This window comes from Portunus trituberculatus, chromosome 40, assembly GCF_017591435.1.
Source record: "Portunus trituberculatus isolate SZX2019 chromosome 40, ASM1759143v1, whole genome shotgun sequence".
NCBI classification, from domain to species: Eukaryota; Metazoa; Arthropoda; class Malacostraca; order Decapoda; family Portunidae; genus Portunus; species Portunus trituberculatus.
This window is the reverse complement of record NC_059294.1, coordinates 15,899,600-15,926,363: the sequence shown is the minus strand read 5'-3', so window position 1 is coordinate 15,926,363 and position 26,764 is coordinate 15,899,600. Positions and strand designations below refer to the sequence as shown.

Below are 26,764 nucleotides of genomic sequence, written 5' to 3'. Positions count from 1 at the left end.
TTAATGACCAATTGTATCAACAAATAGATGGAGTAGCTATGGGTTCCCCTTTGGGACCAACATTAGCAAATACTTTTTATGCTATCATGAAAAAAGCTGGTTATCTGATTGTCCAACTGAATTCAAGCCAATTAAATACAAACGTTTTGTAGACGATTGCTTCCTAGCATTTAAATTTAAGGAACAAGCTCATAAATTCCTTGAGTATCTAAATAATAAACAAAAATATATCATTCACTTTTGAGTTTGAGACTAATAATAACCTCCCATTCCTAGATATAATGGTCATGAAGAATAATGGATCTCTTTTCACGGATGTTTTCAGGAAGGAAACTTATACAGGTTTGGGTTTAAATTTTGAGTTATTTGTCCCTTCACTTTTCAAGATAAATTCCATCAAAACGTTACTACATAGAGCATACAATATTTGTAGTACTTGGCCCTTGTTCCATAATGAACTTGAAAGACTAAGACATTACTTTCATAATGATTATCCCAAAGACCTAATTAAGAAGTTTATCACCAATAAATTTGTTACTGACAATTTTGTGGAGGATAAAACCAAAGAAGTTAGATACATTACATTACCCTTCTCAGGACAATTTAGTTACCATTTGCGCAATAAAATGTCTCATTTACTCAAGAAACATGTTCCGAGTGTTGATTTTAGATTTATTTTTGTTAATAAAAATACCATAGGTTCTCTGTTTAAATTTAAAGATGCTATTGCTACTCCTTTGCGCTCAAAAATTGTATATTGTTTTAGATGTCCGGACTGTATGTCACGGTATATTGGTTCCACCTGTCGGAACCTAAAAATTCGAATTTCTGAGCACTTGGGAGTATCGTATAGAACAAATGCTCGTATCACTGAGCCTAGTTTCTCAAATATAAGAGAACACGCATTACAATGTAATCATGCATTTACTGATCAGGACTTTAACATAAAATATAGGGCATATTGTAACTCAGACCTTACAACACTAACTACGTGCTCCATGTCACCTCCCGATCCTCTTTTCTCGCTGCGAACTGTCTGTTTTCGAAGAGATTATGGAAGTGGTCGGATTCTTACAATGTTATAAACCTCACTGATGGTGTACATTGAATATGTTAAACCATCAGTAAAATCCACTAAACCCAGAAATCTCTAACAAAACCAACTAAGGCATACTGAAAAGTTTCGATACGTCAACCAGAGAGAGAGAGAGAGAGAGAGAGAGAGAGAGAGAGAGAGAGAGAGAGAGAGAACGTGTTTGCAGAGGTGGGCAAACTTTCCAATGCTAGGGCCACATTAAAAAAAAAATCACAATCTTATAGGGCCGCATACTATATCAACCCAAAATCATTAATATTTTAAAATACAAAATTAAAGGCTTATAAGGAAAAAAAATATTCTCACACGCATGTGCACACTTGCGGGAAGAAAATGAAATGCTCACAATACTATTTGGCGTTGTTTATTAACTTGCTCCTTCAAATTTACTAACATTTTTCGGAAAGAAAACTGCCTCGTGAGTGAATGACTAAAAATCTAACAAACATGAGGAAACATTGGGAAAGTAACGAGATACCTGCTTTTCTAACCTAACAACCAACAACAATACCCAATGCTTCTAAAACAACGTAATCAGGGGCTTCGTAATAAATGAGTGGCCAAGACGGACAACACGCAGACCGAGAGAAGACTGCCTCGTAAGTCGTAAGTGACTGACAAACATGAGGAAACGTATAGGGAAGATAACGAGATGCTTGCTTTTCTACCCTGACAACCAGCAACAATACTCAGCGCCTCTAAAACAGCGTAATCAAGGGTTCGTAATAAATGAATACACAAGACAGAGGGAGAGAAGACTGCCTCGTGAGTAACTGACAAACAAACAGAAAGAACCACGGGGAAAAGAAACGAGAAATGTTTACTTTTTCTAATCTAATAACCAGCAACAATACCCAGTGCCTCTAATACAGGGGCGGGCAAACTTTTCAGTGCTAGGGCCACATTACAAAAAAATCACAATATTATAGGACGGCATACTATCTTAACCCAAAATCAATAATTTTTAAAATACAAAATAAAGAGGCTTCTATAAAGCATGTGCACTTGCGTGAAGAAAATTAAATCCTCACAATACTATTAGGCGTTGTTTATTAACTTACTCTTTCAAATTTACTAACATTTGTCGGGCTGCATGAATTCCTTTGGAGGGTCGCAAGCTGCCCACACCTGAAGTACGTAGTTCTATCAAATGAAAATAAAGAATCCTTGTTTACTTATCATTTGATTAAGGAAAACACTCACCAACAGTCCAATATCGGCTTCTAACCTGTTTGAAGCAGTCGAGAGTTCCCAAGTACTCGAGAAAACAATTCCCAATTACAAAAGAACAACAACAAAAACATAAATAAAACAAGGCCGTAAAAAAGATGAGACAATGATGTAAAAGAACAGACGGAAAAAGTGTACTAACACCGTACCTACGTAGTCTGCTCACAATTATAATTTCTTGTAATGAGATGGAATCTGAGGCGAGACCTTATTTGGCTATCAGCTCTTCACACACACACACACACACACACACACACACACACACACACACACACACACACCGCTAAGGTTCAAATAGTGTACATTACAAGGAACTGAGTAAAAATAATATATTACATCCCTCTTTTCCAGTAAGAGAGAGAGAGAGAGAGAGAGAGAGAGAGAGAGAGAGAGAGAGAGAGAGAGAGAGGGGGATGGGATTATACATTATTAGTAGTTTGAGGGATTTAAGTGGTCATTACTCTTAAGAACAAAAGTCCTGAATTTAGGCATGCCTCCAACTGAAAGGAAGGTAGATGTTGACAATTTTAAAGAGTTTCAGTCGGAGGGGAACGTACTCCTAAAAATAACTATGCATTGTAAGAACACCAGCAGGCGCGCGCGTGTTTAATTCACCAAGGTCGTCTGCCGGTCACCCAGCCTTCTCCATGGCGGAGCGAGCTCAGAGCTCATAGACCGATCTTCGGGTAAGACTGACACCACAACACACCCCGCAAACCAGGAAAGCAAGGTCACAATCCCTCGAGTTAAATCCCGTACCTACTTGCTGCTAGTGTGTGTGTGTGTGTGTGTGTGTGTGTGTGAACTGATAAACTGCCATAAGTTACATCTTTTTATTATTATTGGAAAACGCGGAAAAATACATAATTTAAACTATATGAAACATAAGGATGCGTCGAAAAAATAACCCGTCGATTTTAAGAATTTTTACATTAGACACAATACTTATCAAAATCCAGATTTTTTACGGTTTGGTTGTTCCAAACGGAGAGCTTAGAAACCATGTACACTAGAGCTAAGGTTTTGAAAAAAAAAAAAAAAAAAAAAATATATATATATATATATATATATATATATATATATATAACTTTGTGTGGTTAGAAATCATTCAAGAGATGAAGAACAAAGGACATTTAAGTCAGACGAGACACGCCACCTGTTTCCAAGGGCGCGTCCACTTATTGGCGCGAGATTGCCACGCAGATAATAATAGCCAACAGAAGCAGAAAATACAAAGGCACATAACTATAACCAGAACGACCAGTACATGCTTATAGGCTATACCTAACCAATAAGTGTATATAAAATACAAAGTTCTTAGTTACAAACAAGGATATTATAACTGCCTTGGAAGAACATGTTGACACGGCAGACGGTACGTGTTATTATAAGTAATGGGGAAAAAATATAAAAATAAAAAATAACCAAGGACGTTGTGCAACAACTTAAATAACAATAATCCAGTTGCAGCAAATAATATCAAATCTGAAATAATTAAAGTGGTGAATACAAGTCAAACATGCAATAAATAAATGAATAAATAAATGAATGACTAAATAAATAAATAAAATAATAAACAAATAAAACAAAATCCTTGAACTACAAAAGATTCCAAGACTTGATGACATTGAATACAAAATTGATATTAAAAGTAGAATATTTTTCCCCCGACTTTGTTCTGCTAGATTATACTGTGAAATATAATGTATTCTATAATGTTAATGATAATAAATAAAGATAAAACAAATGAATATATCATAAAGGGACATAGCAAGTAGTACAAGGAGAATTTACAAAAAGGTGCTAGCAGAGTGTTTTAAGGAATTAAGTACGCAATGACAACTCGCGCTGTGTACAAGGGCCTTCTATGATTAAAATGAAAAGTGCTCTCAACCAGATATTGAGTTCGTCACCGGAAAGTGCAGGCCAACACGTAAGCTTATATGAGATCCGAGCTAAAAAGAGAACTAACTCATATTCTAGTCATTCCGCACTCATTTCCTAATCGTAGGGATAGTCGATACGTATAGCCTCCGCTAAGTCAATTGTTCTACATACTCGCTTAACACACACCGCTGAACATGTCATAAAACACACACACACACACACACACACACACACACACACATTTATTCTAGACATTGTCTTTATTACTTATGAAGTTACGATAGTCGTCATAAACTATAAAGAGAAGCTTCTAAAGAAAATTACAAATACCAAATCAGGTCTGACGGCAATCAACGTTAGCTAGTAAAATAATAGACAATGATGTGTCATGTGTCAATAATACATGACGACATCAGTAAAATTTGTGGTCCTGTCATCAAAATTCATCCAGGTATCTCTTTTCCAATATATTTCAAGCACTTTTCTCTTCTATTTGTCTTTCTTTCCTAATTTTCTTTCGTAAACTCCTACGTTATTTCTTATATGATTTGTACTTGGTGATGATCGCTACCAATATAGACAATTACAATAGTTTTCTGTGGCACATGACACAAGAAAAAAGCTCATCACATCCTGAAACACCATGTCCTAATAAGATATAAGAATTTTGACGAAAAGATCCAGGTACAAGACCGGCGGTAATGCCCAAGTAATATGCCACAGAGTGCTTCGAATATGTATAGCGTTTCTGGCGCTAATTTCTTTCTTTTTTTCACATTTTACTAAACCTACTGAGTAAGGAAAAATAAACAAAATAACAGTATAGATACTGAATAAACTAAACTTCCTAGCACCCTTAGAAATAAAGCTTTATAAGAATCTAAAAACTCATACAGTATTGGCAACATTAGCCTGAGCCACAGTAAAATGGCGCAGCACTTATCCAGCTGTATCAGAAACCGTGCAGCGCCCGAGCCGTTATTGCAGTGGTTAAGAACGACCTGCTAATATAACATGATGGTGGTATCACGAGCGGAACCGTATCACGTGTATTAACACACGAAATAACCGATTATAAACTATAAAACTGCAGTACTTGTCTCCGTCGAAAGCTCTACGGGACCATCTTTGTTGCAACAATCCAATAACACGAACTGATTAAATCCTTCAATATGCAAGGCATAATGTTGCTTTGGGTCCTGTTGCTGCTGTATCTTCAGGTCCTGTGCCAAATGACCGATGCTGATGCCACAAATGACCGTGAGTACTGATGTGAATGTTGATCCAGAAAGTGGTAGTATTTTACAGGTCATTCGTGACGTTGGCAGCCGTTTGATTATGCCTGATTGAAACATTGTGATTTCGATATTGTCTTCTATTCTTGGTAATACTGTCGGTGTTTTTAGTGACGGACTGTTGATCATGGCGTTGGTATTGATGACTGTAGCTGTAATACATCTTGTCAACACGTTCTGTCCAGAGAGAGAGAGAGAGAGAGAGAGAGAGAGAGAGAGAGAGAGATGTATGCCACAGAGTGAAGAGGAAGTTCAAAGGTGCTGTAATGAATCGGAGTGTAGATTATTGATGATGATAAACATGTATGAATATTTTATGGAAAAACTAAGGAAGGGCATGAGAAAAGGCTTAACTTAAAAAAAGACAATATTGGAGCGGTAGAAATGGAAATAGAAATAAAAAGTAAAACGAATAAAATAAAATAAAATAGGGAGTGGAAAAAGTTTACAACTGTTACTGAAAGCAAGAGAAAAGCACGGATGATGGGGAAAATTAAAGGACCAGCACATGTATTATATAATACATAAAGAGGAAAGGTAGAAATAATAAAGAGATGAAGATAGGAAAAGCACCACAACCTTCTGAGACAGTATTCGATGGATATTTTGAGAGGAGTTGCAGATACAAATTATTGTTTGCTGATGCCTTTGTGTTTATGGCAAGAAGAAACAATTAAATACAAAGAACAAATCTATAACAAGACGGTGGCAAATGCTAGTTTTGATTCGGTCATCACAATAATTTCATCAGACAGGTGTTGCAAAACGGTGTTGTCTGTGGGAACAGTGACTATTGTTGTTTTGCAGTGTTGTCGGTGATTGTGATAGCTTTGATAGCAACGTGATGTAAATAAAAAGAGGAAGAAGAGATCACGTTTCCAAAGTAAGTATTATAGCCACACCCTTTTCATGTTGAATTTTGGTCGTGTTGGTTGTTATAATAATGGTGATAATGATGGTGGTTAATAATAGACTAAAAACTAATAACTGGTGACCTAGGTAACCGTCGATCATGGCGGTAGTGGTGATAAGGGAAGTGGCGGGATCTACAGTAAGTGGGAGGACAGGGATTATGATAGCGCCGCGGTGAGTGTCCTGGTGATAAGGTGATATGGGACTGGTATTCGTGATAACGATAAACGGGTATAACAACGCAATAGCTGGTGGGAAGGGGTGAAAGGTTAAAAATCTGCTGTGCAATGCTGCCTTACTTTAAGTGCATTGCTTTTTCTCGTAACTTTTTTTTTTTTTTTCTCGTGTGGACTTTTCACGGGAATTTTACGGGCTAAAGGAGGTACTTTTTTTTAGGTAGCGCCCATCTAAAAGCCCACCCGCTACGGAACCATTAAGTAAGGAAGCCCTACCTACACTCGGACAGTGGTCTGAATTCGAACCCGTGTGCTTAAAGATCCCTTGGACCCCATAGCACTCACTCGTGATTCCACTATACCACGGTGGCCTCCTTGCACTTTTCACTCACTCTCAAGATTGTCTTTGTAAATAAACTGTCTTTTCTTTATTTTCCCATTTTCGAAAACTCATGGTTATTTATTTAATTAAAAGGAAGAGAGGAAATCATCATCATCACCTTCAGAAACAGGAGAAGAAGAAGAAAATGGAAGCGGACTTCATACAATTTAGATAGATATAGAGATAGATAGGTAGATAGATAGATAGATAGATAGATAGATAGATAGATAGATAGATAGATAGATAGATAGACAGCTAGATAGGTAGGTAGGTAGATAGATAGTTAAGATAGATGGATGGATAGATAGATGGATAGATGCATGGATAGATACAGAGATATAGATAGACAGAAACTGTTGAATGTAGATAGATTGAGATAGAAACAGAGAGAAAGAAAAAAATATATAGATATAGATACTGTAGACTGACAAAGATGGAAAGTTATATAGCTACATATAGGTAGATAGACAAACAGACAGACGGGCACAGACAAACAGACAGCTACTGCGATAGATAAATAGTAGATAGATGGATAAGTATACCGTGATCCTACGTTATGCACTTCACTTTGTGCATTACTAAGAGTTACAAGACTTAAGCAAAATGTTGTGGTTACAAAATCCATTCTTAAAAAAAATAATAATAATAAATAAAAAAATAAATAAAAAATAAATTTAAAAAAATCTTGAATCTCTGTTCATCAAAAACGAACAAACTATTAATCCTTGAAAATAGCATGTAGCACAGCCAAACTCTTTTTAAGATGCTATTACCAACTGGATCTAAAAATCAATAAATTGGCTAGCTTGTTCTACATACAGTATATCTAGAGTAAATGTAAGGAGTATTGAAGAAAAAAATATTCACAATTTACGGATTAAACAATTTGGCTAAGTATAAAGATACAAAGTATATTACCCTGTCTGATGACCTAACCATATAACTTCACCAAGAGGGAAAGTAGGGGAGAAGACTGGCCTAGGTAGGGACAAGCAAATGGATAACAAAATGGGAAAACCTATACTGCTATCGCCTATCATCTAGGCCTGAATGAAAGAAGAAAACCATCTTTTCTTTTTTTTTCCATGGGAAGAAGGGTCACTTAGATGATCTAGTATGTGCATATTTATCTACAAAGAGAATTTGACATTATAATGAAGACTCTTAATAAATTAAAAATACATCATTATAAAAATGTACTTAAATGAGCACCATGAAGCCATCTTTACCATGAAGCTGTGTATGTGTGTGAAAACTTAATTTCTGAATACTTTTTTCTCTCTCTCTGTCAGATTGTTTGGTGATGGAATCCCAAGATCTGAGCACAGGTTCTCCTACCAGAACCTTGGCTTTCATCACATCCACACAAAATCTAGAAATAATTGTGTCATACCGGGACCATGATCATTTCTACTACCGGGATGCATTTTATGTGTCAAACTATGTGGTCACTCAGTATAAAGTGCGAGAGGGTAAATCTTCCAGTATTGGTCATTATTTACCCGTAGTGGTTCCTGAAGGTTGGAATATGCTGAGGTTACTAGTCCATGACACAAAACTCAATTTAGAATGGATGACAGAGAATGATGAAAGAACCCTCCTCACCTTGCCCCTGGACTTCATGGCCCATATAGTCTCTCTCAAAGGATTTTTTTCAGTCTGTTCTGGAGGTAACTATCATATTTTTATTCTGCTACTTCTTATAAAATGTCATTAAATTTCACCTAAAAAATTATAACTCATCATATTAAGAAAAAACGTTCACAGTTATTGTACATGAATTAAGTAAAGGTGTTGTATCCTATTATCACCTTGGTGTGGCTATATTTCATGAACTCCTTAGAATATTTTCTAATTTGATAAAAAGTTACATAAATTCATTGTTTTCTTATTACTGTAATTGAACAAATAATCAGGGTAAGGGAAGAGACATCTTGAGGGGAAAATTTTCAAACATGTCCCTAGCTTCACCTGAATGGCACGTGGGTGTTGATCAACGAGTGACTGTTCTGCTCCATCCACTGATAAGTGAACAGCAGCTGTATGTGATGGGGGAATACAACACAAGAACCTATCTGATGAACCTCTATAAGCCTCTTGCTGTACCATCTAACACTACACTCACCATAAAGTCTCAACAGAAAGGCTCAGCTTCTTACATTCACATCGAACAGGTAAGACTGCCACTTCTTTCTATTCAACCCAAAAGATAGTTCAGAACTTAAATGAGTACCTAATGGCACCAGTTCCACCAGCTAACTTACCTGAAATGCAAAACAACTGCAGAGTAGTGTCTAGCTAACCTTTTTTGTCACTGTCAGTTTCATAGCATATTACATGCAGCTCTGCTGAAAGGATCAACAACTTGCAAATAAACTGAGTTTCTGGAAACAAGATAAGCAGAATTCATTCTGGAGTGAGCAGAGGACTAGCTATCTATGTCCACAAACTATTATATCTTTCGGTTGGCAAAGGCTCTATTTATTGTCTTCCAGAGTAGGGATTAACCGATTATCGGCGCCGATATTAAGCGTTTTGACGCATATTGGCATCTGCCTTTTTTCTTTCTAAATTCAACAGCCGATAAGAGATCAATTAAAAACTGGGTTATTTGGTTCTGATGCAGCTGCGTCTATCTGTTTGCTGTCACTACTCAGTAAAAAAAAAAAAAAAAAGCCCATAAGCCGTGAAATCTGTACATGCACAATGTTTACAGTCAGTGCCAAATGACTTGTTGCAAATTTGAAAAGCTGTTAAATAAACATATGGATAAAGGCATTTAAACAAAGTTAAGAAGAGTATGTATTTTTCAAAAATTTTGACGCCAATATTTTCCCTTTTACTGCAAATGAATATCGGCTCCAAACATCGGTTATCAGCCTCCTTGACTACTAATAATTGGTATCGGTATTGGCCCTGAAAAACTGTATCGGTCCATCACTATTCCAGAGGGTGGGCAAATACTACCTATACCACTCTGGGCCTCCCAACAAGACAAGGAATCACTAGGACCCAGTGATGAAGAGAGTTGTGGTTCACCACATTTCAACTAGTACAACACTCAGACAAGCCTGTAGCTGGTGTATATCCTACACAGCAGCCAACCCTCATGACAGTGGTTAATCACAAATTAATTAGTCAGGCGAAACTACCGCCAAATGCGAATTTCGCTGAGCACGAGTTCTTTATACCATATAAATTGCCTAAAAGATGCTTTAATCAGTCTTTTGATCCCTAAAATACCATCTTTCGAGCCAAAATAAATCTTTTGCCTTCACATATTAGAACACATGTACAAAACAGACCAATAAGCAATAAGTAAAGCTAATAAGACATGACATAAAGGTTGTAATTCCCGTTTTTCACTCGTTTCCCTCGCCCACTTTTGTCCTTGCCGCCACCACCATTGTCCTTACCCACACCAGGTACTGCCTGGCTGGTAGAAGCCATGTTGGCGGTAAATCGCCAGAATTCGTTCCCACGCTAACCAAACCGAGGGTAGCACAAACAAAATGGCTGAAGGGGACTCTCACACTGCGTTCTGGTAGGTTTAAAGAGAGGTCAGCTTACTGTATGTATGTATGTATGTATGTATGTATATATATATATATATATATATATATATATATATATATATATATATATATATATATATTGTTACGGTTAGCCAAACGTAGTCGTCACCCGGCTGCGGTCAGCTGCTACAGCTCACTAGACTATTATACTGGCAAAATCGCCAACTTTGTTACGGTCAGTACAGTGGGGATTATAAAACACTCCACAGAGTCCCCACTACTATAACTCGCAGCCGACGTAACCCTCAGGTTCTTTCAAGGTCGCCAACAGTGTATAATTTCCCCCACTGTAAGGGAATCTCCTCAGCAACTCCTTCTCCTCCTGTACCCAACCAAGTAGAATTTATAAATGGTAGATGTTATGTGTAACAGGGCGAGGCCTTAATACCCCCTAGAGAAACCGCCCACAAGGACAATTCCACCCACTTCTCTATGAAGTATTAATGCCTCTCCACCCGCCTTGTCCACAGACTGTGATAACTCACAGACCGGAACAACGCGCGCGGTATATTATATAACTATACTATCCTACTACAACAAGTGCTTACTAACACCTGTTAGACTGACATCCCTGGCCTACTACTACTGCAATATATGATGTGTACAGCACATCCGGTGATGTACACACAAGCCCAGACACCACCTACGGGTGACACCAGCTATACACGAGTCCAAATACTCGTCGCAGACAAGTCTGACGGACAACACTACGCACTACTGGCCGACATGAAGCCTCTCAGCATTCAATAGTGTGCGTGGCTACTACCACTACAATACAGTTTACTACTGAAACTATACAAAAGATGGTGGGGGCACACAGCCACCCAACAAAACACACTGGTGACCACAGCCACCAACAGCAACAACGGGACGAAACAATAACGCGTCCCTCCGCGTCGCCACACCCGAGTGGACGAACGCACAACAGGAAATGCAGCCCCAACCGGCTACACTTTCCTCAGGACAACAAGCCCGTTGTCCCACACAGCCACGGTCTACCCAGTAGCAAGCCAGCTACTCAACAGGAGGGCACAACTCCCAGACCAATGACTAGCGAGTAACAAGAACAGCCCAGCAACACGTGTCTCCACCCTGTGCCAGAAACCAAGAGCGCACGTGTCTACCTCCGCTGAAGACTGGCTGGTTACTATAAACAGTATACTACTGATACTACACAACAGATGGTGGGGCACACAGCCGCCCACCAAACACACTGGTGACCACGGCCACCAACAAACAAACAATCAGGACGAGACAAAACGTGTCTCTCCTCCGCGTCGCCACACCACGAGTGGACGAACGCAAGACAGGAAATGTAGCCAAACTTACCACACTCCCTAGACAACAAGCCCGTTGTCCTACACAGCCACGGTCTACCCAGTAGCAAGCCAGCTACTCAACAGGAGGGCACAACTCCCAGACCAATGACTAGCGAGTAACAAGAGAAGCCCAGCAACACGAATCTCCCTAACACTGTGCCAGACCGACGAGAGTGCGTGTCTATCTCCGCTGAAGGCTACCTCTGTACTGAGTCCCGCTCGCAACGAGAAGCAGAGAAGAAGGAGGGGGTTGTCTGCTCAGCAGAACAGCCCGAGGGGCCCGCGATGGGTGGCCATAGGCTTCACATATAATAATATAATAAATTAAAGGAGATTAAGGCAGTAATCACAATATATATATATATATATATATATATATATATATATATATATATATATATATATATATATATATATATATATATATATATATATATATATATATATATATATATATATATATATATATATATATATATTCTTTATACCATATAAATTGCCTATATATTACTCAATCAGTCTTTATATATATATAGTCCCTATATATATATATATATATATATATATATATATATAAATATATATATATATATATGCCTATATATATATATATATATATATATATATATATATATATATATATATATATATATATATATATATATATATATATATATATATATATATATATATATATATATATATATATATATATATATATATATATATATATATATATATATATATATATATATATATATATATATATATATATATGTTGAACCTCCCAAATCCGTCAACCACCGGACTTTAGACTTGCCGGACCATGGAAAATTCCGAACTATAGGTGGTCCACAAAACACCCTCTATATACTTACCCTGCATTATACAAGTGTAGCTGTAACATTGTTTTGATATATGATAGTTGTACATGAAAATATACATGCAGAAGTATATAGAAAAACACGTTGTTGTAAATTAAGTTCAGCCTGGAAAATTTTTACCTGCGCCATTATCATCTCGCCGGACACAGGGACGTTACCAGCGCGCCGAAACTTAAACCACTGTATGAGAGCACTGTCTAAATCACTGCTTTTACCCTCCTTAAGTGTTCTACGAACCTCCATGGTCTTCTTGCTCTCACTCTCACTGTAAAACTTGAGAAGTTGATTCTTCTGCTTTTTTATATCATAGACGGTTGATAGCCAATGATGTACTGTTGGCATAGGGTCCGCACTGAAACACCTTTATCTAGCTTCCTCAATAGGTCCACTTTCTGTTGCACTGATATTGTCATATGTTTGCGCTTTTTTTTTTTTTGGTTCACACACAACACTATCACTTCCTGGTCGCTTGGAAGCCATGTTTAGGGGCAAATATTACAGAAAAAAATGTTTATGCACCTGGGGCGGTGGTGCTTGCAATACGCGGCAGCGTGGTACTGGAAACTACTGATCCAAATTTGACCCAGAATGCCCGGGCTCCAAAATACAGTACAGCGCCGCCGCATCCTAGCGGCGGTCCGGCAAATTATTTCGGCCAATTCAAAAATTCCAGCAAACGAAAATTTTGCTGGATTGCAGGTGTTGCCAGATGAAAGAATACCAGACTAAGGAGGTTTAACCTGTATATATATATATATATATATATATATATATATATATATATATATATATATATATATATATATATATATATATATATATATATATATATATATATATATATATATATATATATATATATATATATATATATATATATACACACACACACACATATATATATATATATATATATATATATATATATATATATATATATATATATATATATATATATATATATACACACACACACACACACACACACACACATATATATATATATATATATATATATATATATATATATATATATATATATATATATATATATATATATATATATATATATATATATATATATATATATATATATATATATATATATATATATATATATATACACTCAACCCTCGATTTGCCGGACTAAAAGGGGAAGGCTTGTCCGGGAATGGCAAATGTCCGGCAATGGAAAATGTCCAGGGTCTACCCCTTGCCGGACTTTACCCTATACAGGTTGAACCCGCTTTAACGGCGCGCGATTTACCGGAATCCCGTGTTTAACGGCAAAATTTCCGGTGGGAACATAGTGTTGTCTTTAACGGCATTTCGGCACCTGCACCAGCTGTACCAGGAAGTTGGAAAATAAATCAGACGTTTTTTGTTCAGAAAAACAAAACTGAGGAGAAGAAAGAGACTTTGCACCAGATGTGGAAGACAAGAGAAAGAAAAATAAAAGAAAGGCAGGATCAGGAAGAATAGAACAGGAGGTGCCGAGGCAAAGGCAAAACCTCCGACGACCATCATCATCATCATCATCTCACCACGTGGGGCCGTAACACATGCCAATGCCGCCGACACACATCTGTACTGTTTTTTTTATTAGCATTTACCTTACTGTAGATATATTGATGGTAGATATCTGATCCCGTGTGGTCTAGTGGCGGCTTCAGTAGTTTCGTCTAGTTTTTATGTCCGAAACTGTCTGTTTTTTCACCCCATACAGCTCGCAGACTTGGGCAACACTCATTCCTCCATCTATTTTACGTAAAAGTTCCAGTTTTGCGACACAGAAAGGTGCACAGGTTTAGCTGTACGCTTGGTTACTTTCTTTGGTGGGTTTTTGGGTGGCATCGTTGTGAAGAAGAGGTGTATCCACGACAAGCACGTAAGCACAACACTCGTGTGACGCGGCAGACTTGTTTACAGTCCAGTACTAGACGTGTATGTCCGCCCGCGCTGCCATCTATAGTGCCCGATTTGCGAACTTTGTCTGGCGCGGTAGTTTGAAATCGACTTGTCCCGGATTTTTTTTTTTTTTTTTTTTTTTTCCACAGACTCTTGTCCGGCAAATCCGAAATCCGGCAAATGGAGGTCCGGCAAATCGAGGGTTGAGTGTATATATAAATACACACACACACACACACACACACACACATATTATATACATACATACACACACACACACACACACACACACACACACACACACACACACACACACACACACACATATATATATATATATATATATATATATATATATATATATATATATATATATATATATATATATCTCTCTCTCTCTCTCTCTCTCTCTCTCTCTCTCTCTCTCTCTCTATATATATATATATATATATATATATATATATATATATATATATATATATATATATATTCTCTTGTTATTTTTCACGAGTAAACTCCTCACATAACACATATAGCAATGTGGTATGTTAACCATAAATTACGAACGGATGTTCAAGGTAGTGTGTTGAAATATCATACTCATCCAACAATTCGTTTAGGAGATATCTGCAAAAAACACCGTTTGTCCACCGCTGAAATGTATAGTAATTCATTACAATGTATACTAATGTATGTATGTAAGTAACTTTATAATGTTGATCTTAAATTTATGAAGGGAGGGAGAGTGGAGCGTGAAATACGCTAGCTGGTAACCTGTGAAGTGTAAACAAAAGCCACATCATTGTACTGCATACAAAACTTATGTACCATGCTTCCACAAGGCTTTCCACTTTATTCATTGCAGTCATGAGTTCAGGTGGTTCTTTTAGCTTGCAAGGAAGGTACGGTCTCACCAGCCTTCTTAATAAAATCTGCTGACTTGAAAATAGTAGAGACAGTAGATGGAGTCAAGATGGTGGCGAGCAATGCTATTAGTTTTCTCGCCTCTCGCGTGTTTGTGAATAATATCCAGCTTCACTTTGAGAGTAAGAGACTTAAGGTTCTTCTTAGCAACACTAGGCAACATTGAAGGGCTGGTTGCAGGGCGTTTTGGTGGCATGCTGAGTATGAGATGACGAGCTGGTGCTGGATCCTGTTTTTGTTTTGAACTTAGAGCGGGGAAGGATAGGGGAGTGAGTGGTGCATGTGTTGTCCATGAGAGGTGTTGGTGTATTCAAAAGCCTGTCGGCTTGCGTGATACGGTGGGGCTTTCAAACTTAGAAAAAATTACCGGGATAAAGTTTCATTAGAGCGAGTTTGGTGTTCGTTATACGAGCAGATGGTAGTAAAAGGAAACATTCGTTAAGCAGGGGTTGCCTGTATATGAACAATACGTGCACAGTGATATACAATGTCATCGTTATTACACACCAACTTATCAAATTCCTGTACGTACAGTATTTGTAAGTGACGCCACAGACCCCGTGATATAGTGAAAAATTTGCAGAACATATCTACAAGTATGTATAAAACCCGCGAAACAGTGAGGCCACGAGAGTCAAACCACGGAATAGTGAGGGAACACTATATATATATACGTACAGTAATATCTCAAGATACGAACGCCCCAACATACAATTTTTTTGATATACGACGAAAATTTTCATATGATTTACACCTTGAAATACGTAGATATTTTTAAGATACGAATAGCCATTGGTAGGTGGCACAGCGATCACTCAGCTACCCACGTCCACCCGAACATTCAGCCTGCATTTTGTATCGTTGTTCACCCTTTATTCATATATATGTTTTACTCCTTGGCAGTGTGTATTTTTCTTAAGTTTTGTGAACTCAAGACCCCATGATCATGGGTCCCAAAAGTGAAGTTTAGCGAGAAACACACAAAATAGCCTGTATTCACATACTGATTAATCTTAGAAATTCAATAAATGAGTAAGTACAAATGGTGTTCTGCCCACAAGCAACTCTTCCTCTTTGCAATGCAAAACACCAGAAGTCTCTAGATGTCATGGTTACCAAAATATCGCAGGTTGAATGAGGTGGTATCATTGGTGTATGTGGTCTTGCGTCTGATCGGGTTCAGCGGCCTTGGCTAGAGCGATAGAAAATGGGTCCCTTGTATCCTCTCTCTCTCCTGTTGCCTGTTCTGATACCACTCTCATTCAAAAGTTGTCTCCCTGCAACATGGCGAGAGACCCTAGGTATAGAAGTAAGGTGCGTGGGAGAGGTGGCAGAATCAGACACCGTGAAATCATTGTCGTTCCCACCATCCATCGTTGGTGACAGTGACGTAGAGCATATGTTTATTTTTGATGAGTGTTGCCAGCTCACAAGTAAAGAAAACGGGAAGAAAATAGCCAAAATATAGCCGTAAAAAGCCTAAACGTCTATTGACGTGCCTTGAGTCTTGCGTGATGAACATCTATCGACGTGTCCCGAGTTTTGCAGATTAAGTTGTTATTTTGGAAAATATAGTACATTTATATCATGTATACAATAAACATTGTATTTATCTTATATTAAATCTATATTTGGTTGGTATTTAAAGCATGTAAATTTTTTTGGGGGAGTAAATTTGTATCACAAGAACGAATTAATTCTATTTCCATTAATTTCTATGGGAAATATTGATTTGATATACGATTTTTTATTTCATACACGTACAACAATCGTCACGGAACTAATTAAATTCGTATGTCGAGGTATCACTGTACACACACACACACACTCGACTCACAATCGAGAGGGCGGGTTGGAGTCCCGGGGCGGCGAGGCAAATGGGCAAGCCTCTTAATGTGTAGCCCCTGTTCACCTAGCAGTAAATAAGTACGGGATGTAACTCGAGGGGTTGTGGCCTCGCTTTCCCGGTGTGTGTTGTGTGTGATGTGGTCTCAGTCCTACCCGAAGATCGGTCTATGAGCTCTGAGCTCGCTCCGTGATGGGGAAGACTTGCTGGGTGACCATCAGACGACCGAGATGAATTACACAGGAGCCATCGTCGAGGACGGACGTGTCTGAGCAGCTCCCAGAGTGCTACAAAAGGACTTGGACCCAGGCCTAGACATATGTACAGGGGGAAAAGGGACCATAGGTTCTCCTATCTCCAAATGAAATAAATGTTAGATTATGTATAGCCAAGGATAGATAAAGGGAGAGACATGGATCCAGGTAGCGCTGCCAGCGCATGGAAGAACCAAAACATACACCGGCCGAAAATCAACGTTATATAGAAACACCTATTGGTTTAAGAAAACTGACTGAAGATACTATGGATAAGAATTTCTTGGGTTTCCGAGATGAACGAGGAAATACGAGGAGACTTGTAAATGAAGAGAGAATTAAGATATTTGAAGGAGGCGATGTCCAGTCTCATGGACAAACATGACTGACTGGTATCAGAAAAAACACAGCCTTGAAATTGAGAATAACTGAATGTGAGAAAGTCAGTGGAATAAACCCAGAATTAAAAGAGGAGATTTTAGAAATAAGGAAGCAAAATGACGCTCTAAAAACCACATGCCAGAAATTGCAGGATAAAGTGCAGCAAGGGGTTACAGACAGGATAGAAGTTGGTCTAGGTGAAAACAAATTGAAAGAACTAAGAAATGAATGGTAACAAGAACAAGAGGAGGAAAAAGTCAAATTTTCAAAAGTGGTAAAGAGACAAATTCAGGAGAACACAAAAGTTGTTGTAATCGAAGTTATCAAAGAAATGGAAAGTATAGTGCTGGATGCAGTGGACAAGAAAAAAAGCTTCGTGGTCTATGGGAGAGAAAAGAAAAATCCAAATAAATTCACAAGAGAACGTGAAGAAAGGGAAATGGCCAAAATGGTTACCAAAAGGGTACAAGACAGCACACAAGAATTTGACCAGGAGGTGGAGGAAATGGTTAGACTGGAAAGGTACAATGAAGGGGGTAAAAGACCAATGAAGGTGAAAATGAGATCTCAAGTGGCTGTAGAAGAAATAATGGCTAGAAAAGGGAAGTTAGCCAATGATGTCGTTCACAAGGAAATATGGATAGAAAAGATATGAACTTAGAGGAAAGGGAAAAGGAAAAAGGGCTAAGAAGTGAGGCTAAAGAAAAAAACGAGAAAAGGACAGAGATAGAGAAGAAGAATTTTTACTGGAGGGTTCTGGATATGAGACTAAAGAAGTGGTACTTAAGGAAAAAAGAGGAGGTCGTGGAGGAGGCAATAAATTAAGAGTGACTCATACTAACATAGATGGTTTGTTATCAAGTATATTGGAAGTGCGGGATTATTTGAAAGAGAAAAAGCCAGATGTAATGTGTATCATTGAAACAAAACTGAAGAATGAGATACATGTCAACTTTTAAGAGGAAGGATATAATACCTGGAGGAGGGACAGGAAAGATAAAGGGGGAGGAGGAGTGCTAATAATGGTTCATGATAACATTTGTGTGGAGGATGTGCAATATGGAGAGGACAAAGTGGAAGCTTTGGGAGTAACAATCAGAACAGAAGATTTGAAGAAGAGAAAAATTATTGTTACATATGTTCCACCTATGACTAATACATGGGGATCAGAAGAGCATAAAGATGATAAAGTATCTGGATAACATGATAAGAAGAGATAGAAGAATACTCTTAGTTGGAGACTTTAACTGTAAAAAAAAATAAACTGGAGAAAGATGGAAGTGTTATAGATGACTATGGTTAATACAATGGACCACTGGGTACAAGGGTCAACAAGATACAGGGGGGAAGAGGAACCATCGTTACTTGACCTAGTCTTCACAAAAAAACCAGAGTCCCTTCCAATCATACAATACCTTAGTCAAATGGGGAAAAGTGATCATGTGACATTAAAGATGCAAATGCAGGAGGAAGATGAGATAAGATACAGAGAGGACCATAAAGGAGACAGATTAAATTATGCAAGAGCAGATTTTGAAAAACTAAGGAGTTATTTTGCTGATATTAAGTGGAGTAATATTATGTGCAGGAAGACTGTACAAGAGAAATATGACATATTCTTACAGGAATACAATGAAGGAGTAAAAAAGTTTGTTCCTGTTTATAGAGTTCAGAAAAAAATACATCCATGGTACAATGCTAGATGCTTACATGCAAAAAAGGCAAAGGATAAAGCGTGGAAGAAACTTTTAAAGCAGGGAAATGACTATAACAAACGGCAGTACAAAGATGATAGAAATGAATATATTAGAGTATGAAGAGAGGAAGAAATACACATTGAGAAAGATGTAGTGGATAAAAGCAAAGGACCCAAGCTTTTCTACAAGTTTATAAACGGCAAAACAAAGAATAAGGAAATAATTGAAAAAATAATTAAAGAAGGGAAGACATACCAAACAAAGAAGGAAATGTATGAAGTAATGAATGAGAGCTTCAAAACGGTATTCACTGCAGAAGATTATATCACAGAATCTAATAGGACACTGGACTGCCAAGGATTACAGGAGATTGCAGTGTACAAAGAGGATATTGGAAGATTACGGGATAAGTTGGAAGTCAGAAAAGCAATGGGGCCAGATGGTGTATCAGGCTGGGTGTTAAAAGAATGTAAAGAGCAATTACTGGATCCAATTTGGGAAATAATTAAAAGTTCAATAAATGAAGGGAAAGTTCCACTAGAGTGGAAGAGAGCCAACATAATACTGATATTTAAAGAAGGAAAGGTAACTGAGCCACTAAACTGCAGACCAGTGTCACTTACAAGTGTCGTAGGGAAGTTATGTGAAATAATTATCAAAGAAAAATGGGTTAAATTTCTAGAAGAGGAGCAACTCATATCGAACAGACAATTTGGGTTCAGGACAGAGCGGTTATGTGTATCAAACTTATTAAGCTTCTACTCGAGAGTTATTGCAGGACTTGAAAACAGAGATGGATGGGTAGACACAGTATACCTGGACATTAAAAAGGCTTTTGATAAAGTCCCACACAAAATACTTCTTTGGAAACTAGAGTACATAGGAGGACTGCATGGAACCTTGCTGGAATGGACAGGAGATTACTTGAAGGATAGGGAAATGAGAATTGTGATCAGAAATACATACTCATCCTGGGGTAAAGTAACCAGCAGAGTGCCACAAGGGTCAGTGTGAGCCCCCATTATGTTTCAAGGTTATGTAAACGACATTCACATTGGGATGAAGTTATATAAATTTATTCGCTGATGATGCAAAGTTGATAAGAGTTATCAAAACCTGAGAGGACTGTCTGCTGTTGCAGGAAGATTTAAACAAGATCTATGAATGGAGCAAGTAGTGGAAATTGGAGTTTAATGCAAAGGAATGCCACATAATGGAACTAAGAAAGAGTAAAAGGAGACCAATATGGAACTATTTGATGGGAGCAAATGATGAAGACTAAAGAGGTAAAAGATCTTGGAGTGATCATATAAGAAAATCTGAGCCCTGATAAACACATAAGGAAGATATTTGGACTATCATATAAGGTGTTGACTAATATAAGAGTGGCATTTCATTACATGGATAAAGATATGATGAAAATAAATCATCACAAGCATGATACGCCCAAGGCTGGAATATGCAGTAATGGTATGGTCTCCAAGCTCTAAAAAGGATATAAGAGAATTGGAAAGGATAGTGAAGATTGCTACAAAGATGGTGCCGGAATCAAAGGACCTCACATACGAAGAACGACTGAAGGAAATGTGACTGCCAACCTTACAAGATAGAAGAGAACGCGGTGACCTAATAACAATGTATAAGATAGTAAATTATATTGAAAAGATAGACAAAGAAGACCTGGTGCTGTTGACGGAAGATGGAAGGACAAGAGGACATGAATAGATCAGGATGAGGCAGTGTGTGAAGAATATTGGAAAATACAGTTTTCCACAGAACGGTGTAAAAATGGAATGCATTGGATAATGGAATTCACATCACATAGTGTGTATAACTTTAAAGAAGAATTAGATAAATGGAGATATGGAGACAGGACATTATGAGGCCTGCTTGAACCCTGTACAATACAACTAGATAAATACACACACAGCTTTTGCTTATAAAATTATCTTCCAGCTGCTGCAGGAAGATATAAACAAAATCTACTAATAGAGTCAGAAGTGGAAATTAGAGTTCAACGCCTAGAAATGTCAAGTACGTAATGGAACTAGGAAAGAGTAAGAGAAGTCCGGTATGGAACTACAGGTATCTCGATTTATGCGATAGATGCGTTCCAAGAGGCATCACGTATATCAAAATTTGTGTAAAACAAACCTGTAATTCTCATAAGAAACAATAGGTAATAGGGTGGATGTGGGATGTGGTCCAAAAATATTCGTACAAAATACTCTATTTATTTGGTTAAATAAACATGTTTTTATTATTTACCATTCTAAATAGTAGATGTATTTAACCCTTAATGTACGGGAGGATGATTTACTTTCCGTCTGTTACAGCGGGGAAAAATCACACCAATCAAAAATGCTAAAAATATTTTTTCCCTAAAAAAGCATATTTCTTTGTGTTATTCTGAGTACAACGATGTAATTTTCAACATGTTATGACTTCTCAGACCAAAGTTATTACATAAAAAATGTTCTCCCCGAACCCTTGGCAGAACCCGCCGCTAAGAAATATCCCCTCTAAGCTCCGATAACAGTGCTCTCTCTCTCTCTCTCTCTCTCTGGGGCATTTGAATTTGATGTAAAAGTAAGAACTTCTGCACTTGTTATGTCAAGAAAATGCGAGCTCACATATATGAAATGATGTGCAAAACAGGAAAAGAAAAAGAGACCACATATAGTAAAAGTCCTTAACCCGTACAGCGTCAGAACATCTGAGACTTTGTGATTTCGCCAGTGCTGGCCACATCATGGATTTTTTTTTTTTTTACTAAACCAGTCTTAAATGATGTGAAACAAATGAAAATGACAGTCATTCCTCCCAGAACTGACTGAATGTGGTATTAATTGATGCGAGATGTTTTGCGCTAAGGTTAGCGACTTAGCAAAGCCTTATGTGACTAGTTTATTCGCTTCCTCGTTTCTCAACAGTCGATCCCCGAGTTGGACACATGCATAATATCGTTCTTGAGTTGAAAGAAAAACAACATGTCATGTTTTGCTGTTTGGGAGTGTTTGTGGCTAAAAATAGACACAAGATATCGCGCGGGAGTGTTGCCTTTCACGGTGCAAATATTTTCCGAGTAATATGTACTTGTTTTTCCTTATAACAAAGCGATTGGAAAATTCTTATTTATGTCATACAAAATTTTCACTACCACAATATAACAGTTACCAAAAACATCTGAAAACATAAGAGTAAGTAATGGAAATTACGCTTTGTTCATATTAGCGGAGTTGAGGCGTCAGTTTCCCGCTACACCGAGCTGAAGGCAGCAGAAACTGCTATAGTTCAGATATGTAATAAACAAATACAGGAAGCATTCATGTTAGCAGGGACGAGGAGGCAGCATGAGCAATGTCTACAGTGCATGATGGCAGTATAATGGTAGGTTTTGAGGACGCAATACCTCCGAAAACACGAGGAAGCTCGCCGACGTATCTCATACGTCTCTGACGCCCGTTTCGCTCAGAGTAGCCGACGTATCTCGTACGTCTCTGACGCTGTACGGGTTAAATCTGGAACCTTAAAATCCGGAAAATTTGAAAGGTTGAGTTAAATATGTAAAAAGTAAGAAATACTACTAAAAAATATATAATAATAATAGCCGAAACCGAACTTGTCATCACCGACATTGAGTTTAACACAAACTCGTAAGAGAATAATATTTGGAGGTATTATAAGTGTGTGTGTGTGTGTGTGTGTGTGTGTGTGTGTTGCGGAGTCCTGGTTATCTGCGTGGGTGGTCCAGCTGGTGTACGCTCGACGCCAGTGACGTGATTGGCTGGCGTATGATGTTGGAGTCCTTCCTTTCTTTTTGTTTCCCTTTATCAGACATCAGTAAATGTTTTACGTTATGAAATGTGTTCTGTATTATACTTAAAATTATTTTATAAAGTGTAACATAAGTATTGTGGACTGTATACATATTATGTGGGGTACAGTACAGTAAAATCACTCAAACTTCTCAGTATATGTGGATGGTGGAATAGCCTACCTAAAATAGTGAAATCACCTACACAAATACAAGTTGACAAGTACGAAAAGAGCAATCATCACATATGGGCCGCCATAATGGCTGGAAAAGCCAATGCCACTCCCCCCAGTCTGGCAAAAAAAAAAAAAAAAAAAAAAAAAAAGCCTACGTAAATTTTGTGTAATTCACTGTTTGATCTGCTGCAGTCTCTAACGAGACAGCCAGACGTTACCCTACGGAACGAGCTCAGAGCTCATTATTTCCGATCTTGGGATAGGTCTGAGACCAGGCACACACCACACACCGGGACAAGGTCACAACTCCTCGATTTACATCCCGTACCTACTCACTGCTAGGTGAACAGGGGCTACACGTGAAAGGAGACACACCCAAATATCTCCACCCAGCTGGGGAATCGAACCGCGGTCATCTGGCTTGTGAAGCCAGTGTTCTAACCACTGAGCTACCGGGCCGTGTGTGGTGTGGTGAGGAAGTACACAGTGGACTGGTGGTAGTAGCAATCCCTGCAAGATGTTATGACAGTACTACAAAGAGATATAGCAAGTTGGGTTAGTTTAGTGGGATTTACATAGTATCCTCAAGATTTTAATCTTACTTTCAGCCTTACTATCTTACAATCCGGAAAATCCTAGAATCCGGAATGCCTGAACCCCCATGACTTCCGGATTTCAGGACTTTTACTGTATTACAAGTATTGTGGATTTCTATAATAATTGGAATCTGGCAACTCTTATTAGCAATGGGATTCACCGTTCACGTGACTTTGCCGACAAGCACAGTCCTGTAGAGACAACCATGGGTGACATATACCAGCCCGCGCTCAAGTGGAGTATGAGAGGAGGTTTATGAATGTCGCTGTGAGGGTTGGTCTCTGTCTCCAGATCACTATCAGAATCACTACTGGAGTCTTCATTTTCTTGTCTCAATAAAAAAAAAAAAAAAAAATCAGTCTTTATTTTCATCACTGTCCTCAATGTCATTACTGAGTAACACTGACATAACACCACTTGGAGTACCGTTTCCTCCCTCTGGGTCACAGGGATTGTCAGATGTCGCCTCGAAATGAGAAAAGATGACCTATTGTGAGGGAACATATGTCTCAAGGCTCAAGAAGGCAAGCGAGAAAAGATGCCAGATACCTACAATTGCCCCAGGACCAATGGTGAGGGGGGAAGATTCAAACGTTTAGTACGGAAAAATCATGGGCCGTACCAAGAGTCAAGAAGGCCAAGGCACGGACCTTCCCTTCGACCAGCAAGGCAAAGCCTTCGTCCTTACCTTCAATCCGTACCAAGAGTCGCCGTGGAAGGTAGGGCCGCGAGAGGTCTGCCGCTAGCATTATTTGGTAACAGTTGTTTCGGTATTGGTATGACTGTAATCCGGATTTGAGCTCCACGAACGACAACAAAACCACAGTGCGCGCTACAAGAATGGAGTGAAGAAGCTGTGACTGGGCCTCGCCACTCACGCACGAGCAGAGAATAGTGATTCTCAATCTTGTGAAAGAGAATGAAGACTTGCAAGACCGCTCAACAAACCCAGCTAGCCTTCACAAGAAAAAATTAGCTTGGGAGGCGATCACCAAGTCATTTAATGCCATTAACATTTTTTTATATTACGATATTTATAGCTAAATAAAAATTCAAGATATTAGCATCAGCTGGTGCTCAGAGAGAAACTGACAATCTGAAAAAGAGGCAGGCTCAGGTAGTGAGTAACAAGCCCACATGTGATCAGAGTTATTGAATATCTGTATTCTCAAGCATTCCTTATTTGAAACCCGGCTTGCCACATACTTAAATAATTTTTGTTCTTTTCAAGTTTTGTATATGTATAGCAGTTCTGAATTTTTATTGTTGTTGCTCAATTTCACTATGTACTTATAACAGGTTTTATTCAACAACTTTACAGACTGCAGTGTTTTCATAATTTCCAGAATTCTGAACTTTCTTTTTTTTCTGTATCCTTCCATTATCCCTAAAGTGGTAATTTATCATTTGATTGGAAATCACTGTCTTACAAAATCCATATCAAGAAGAAGTGGTAGTTCATTACAAGAGTTGAGAAATTTGTATTCTTTGGGATCTGCGAGACCACAATTTGTATGCATATCATTAAAAATTCCAGTTAACACATTAGTATAATCAATCATGAATTACATTAATCATAGCCTGAAATGGTTTGGATACAGGACTATACATCTTGAGAACTATGATGCTGTCAGTGTACCTATACTTAAATCCTTGCACATCACACCCAACTCAGTGACAAGTTATCTGTTGACTTAGCTTTAACATTATTGCACTCAAATGTTTATGTCACTCACTGTCTTTGTTGAGAGAGAGAGAGAGAGAGAGAGAGAGAGAGAGAGAGAGAGAGAGAGAGAGAGAGATTTGATAAGAAGTCCTGTGTGAAGTGTGAAGTGGGGTGCTTGTGAAATTCTGTCTACATCCCTACATACATCTTTGTGATTTTGTTTTAAACCTGCTTATACCTACCTTGTGACTGGCTTTTCCTTGCATACTTTGACAGCTTTGTATCTCTTGGCAGTTCACCTGTCACTTCCTATTCTCCATTAACCCATGCACATATTTGGTCTTTAATAGGCTTGGATGACGAGCTCACTAAAGAAAATATTTATTACCATGAAATAAACAATGTAACTTACCTGACAAACGAAAACAAGCTTCATAAAACAGCTAGGTGGCGAGCTTTCTGGATCCACTGCGTTCTTCCACCTCGCGATTTTAAGGCGATCCTTCACTATTATTAAAAAAAAAAAAAAAAAAAATAGTAACTTACGTGGAAACATAACTATCGGTTTTCCGAGATTGAAAATATTTCTTGATGTTGATTTTAGTTCATACTATTCGTTGGTCACTCCAGCTTACGAAAATTATAAAATATTTCTTCGAAGGTCATGTGGAAGACACAGGGGCACCCAAGATGTATTAGTCTAATACATCTTGGGGGCACCCATGCCTTCCCTTTGACCTTC

The 26,764-nt window shown here is 38.1% G+C and overlaps 1 protein-coding gene across 2 annotated transcripts in view; it reads left to right on the top strand.

Moving 5' to 3' along the window:
- Positions 1-5,152: 5,152 nt before the first annotated feature.
- The window catches only part of LOC123516195, a 43,776-nt gene continuing 22,164 nt past the window's right edge, over positions 5,153-26,764 (top strand). The window contains exons 1-3 of one of the 2 annotated variants that reach the window (XM_045275385.1): positions 5,153-5,473; positions 8,271-8,648; positions 8,944-9,152. In XM_045275385.1, the coding sequence (XP_045131320.1) occupies positions 5,386-5,473; positions 8,271-8,648; positions 8,944-9,152 (675 nt within the window). In that variant the 5' untranslated portion in view covers positions 5,153-5,385. Of the gene's footprint in view, positions 5,474-5,733; positions 6,392-8,270; positions 8,649-8,943; positions 9,153-26,764 lie in introns of those variants that run through there. The other variant, XM_045275387.1, reaches the window with a different exon arrangement.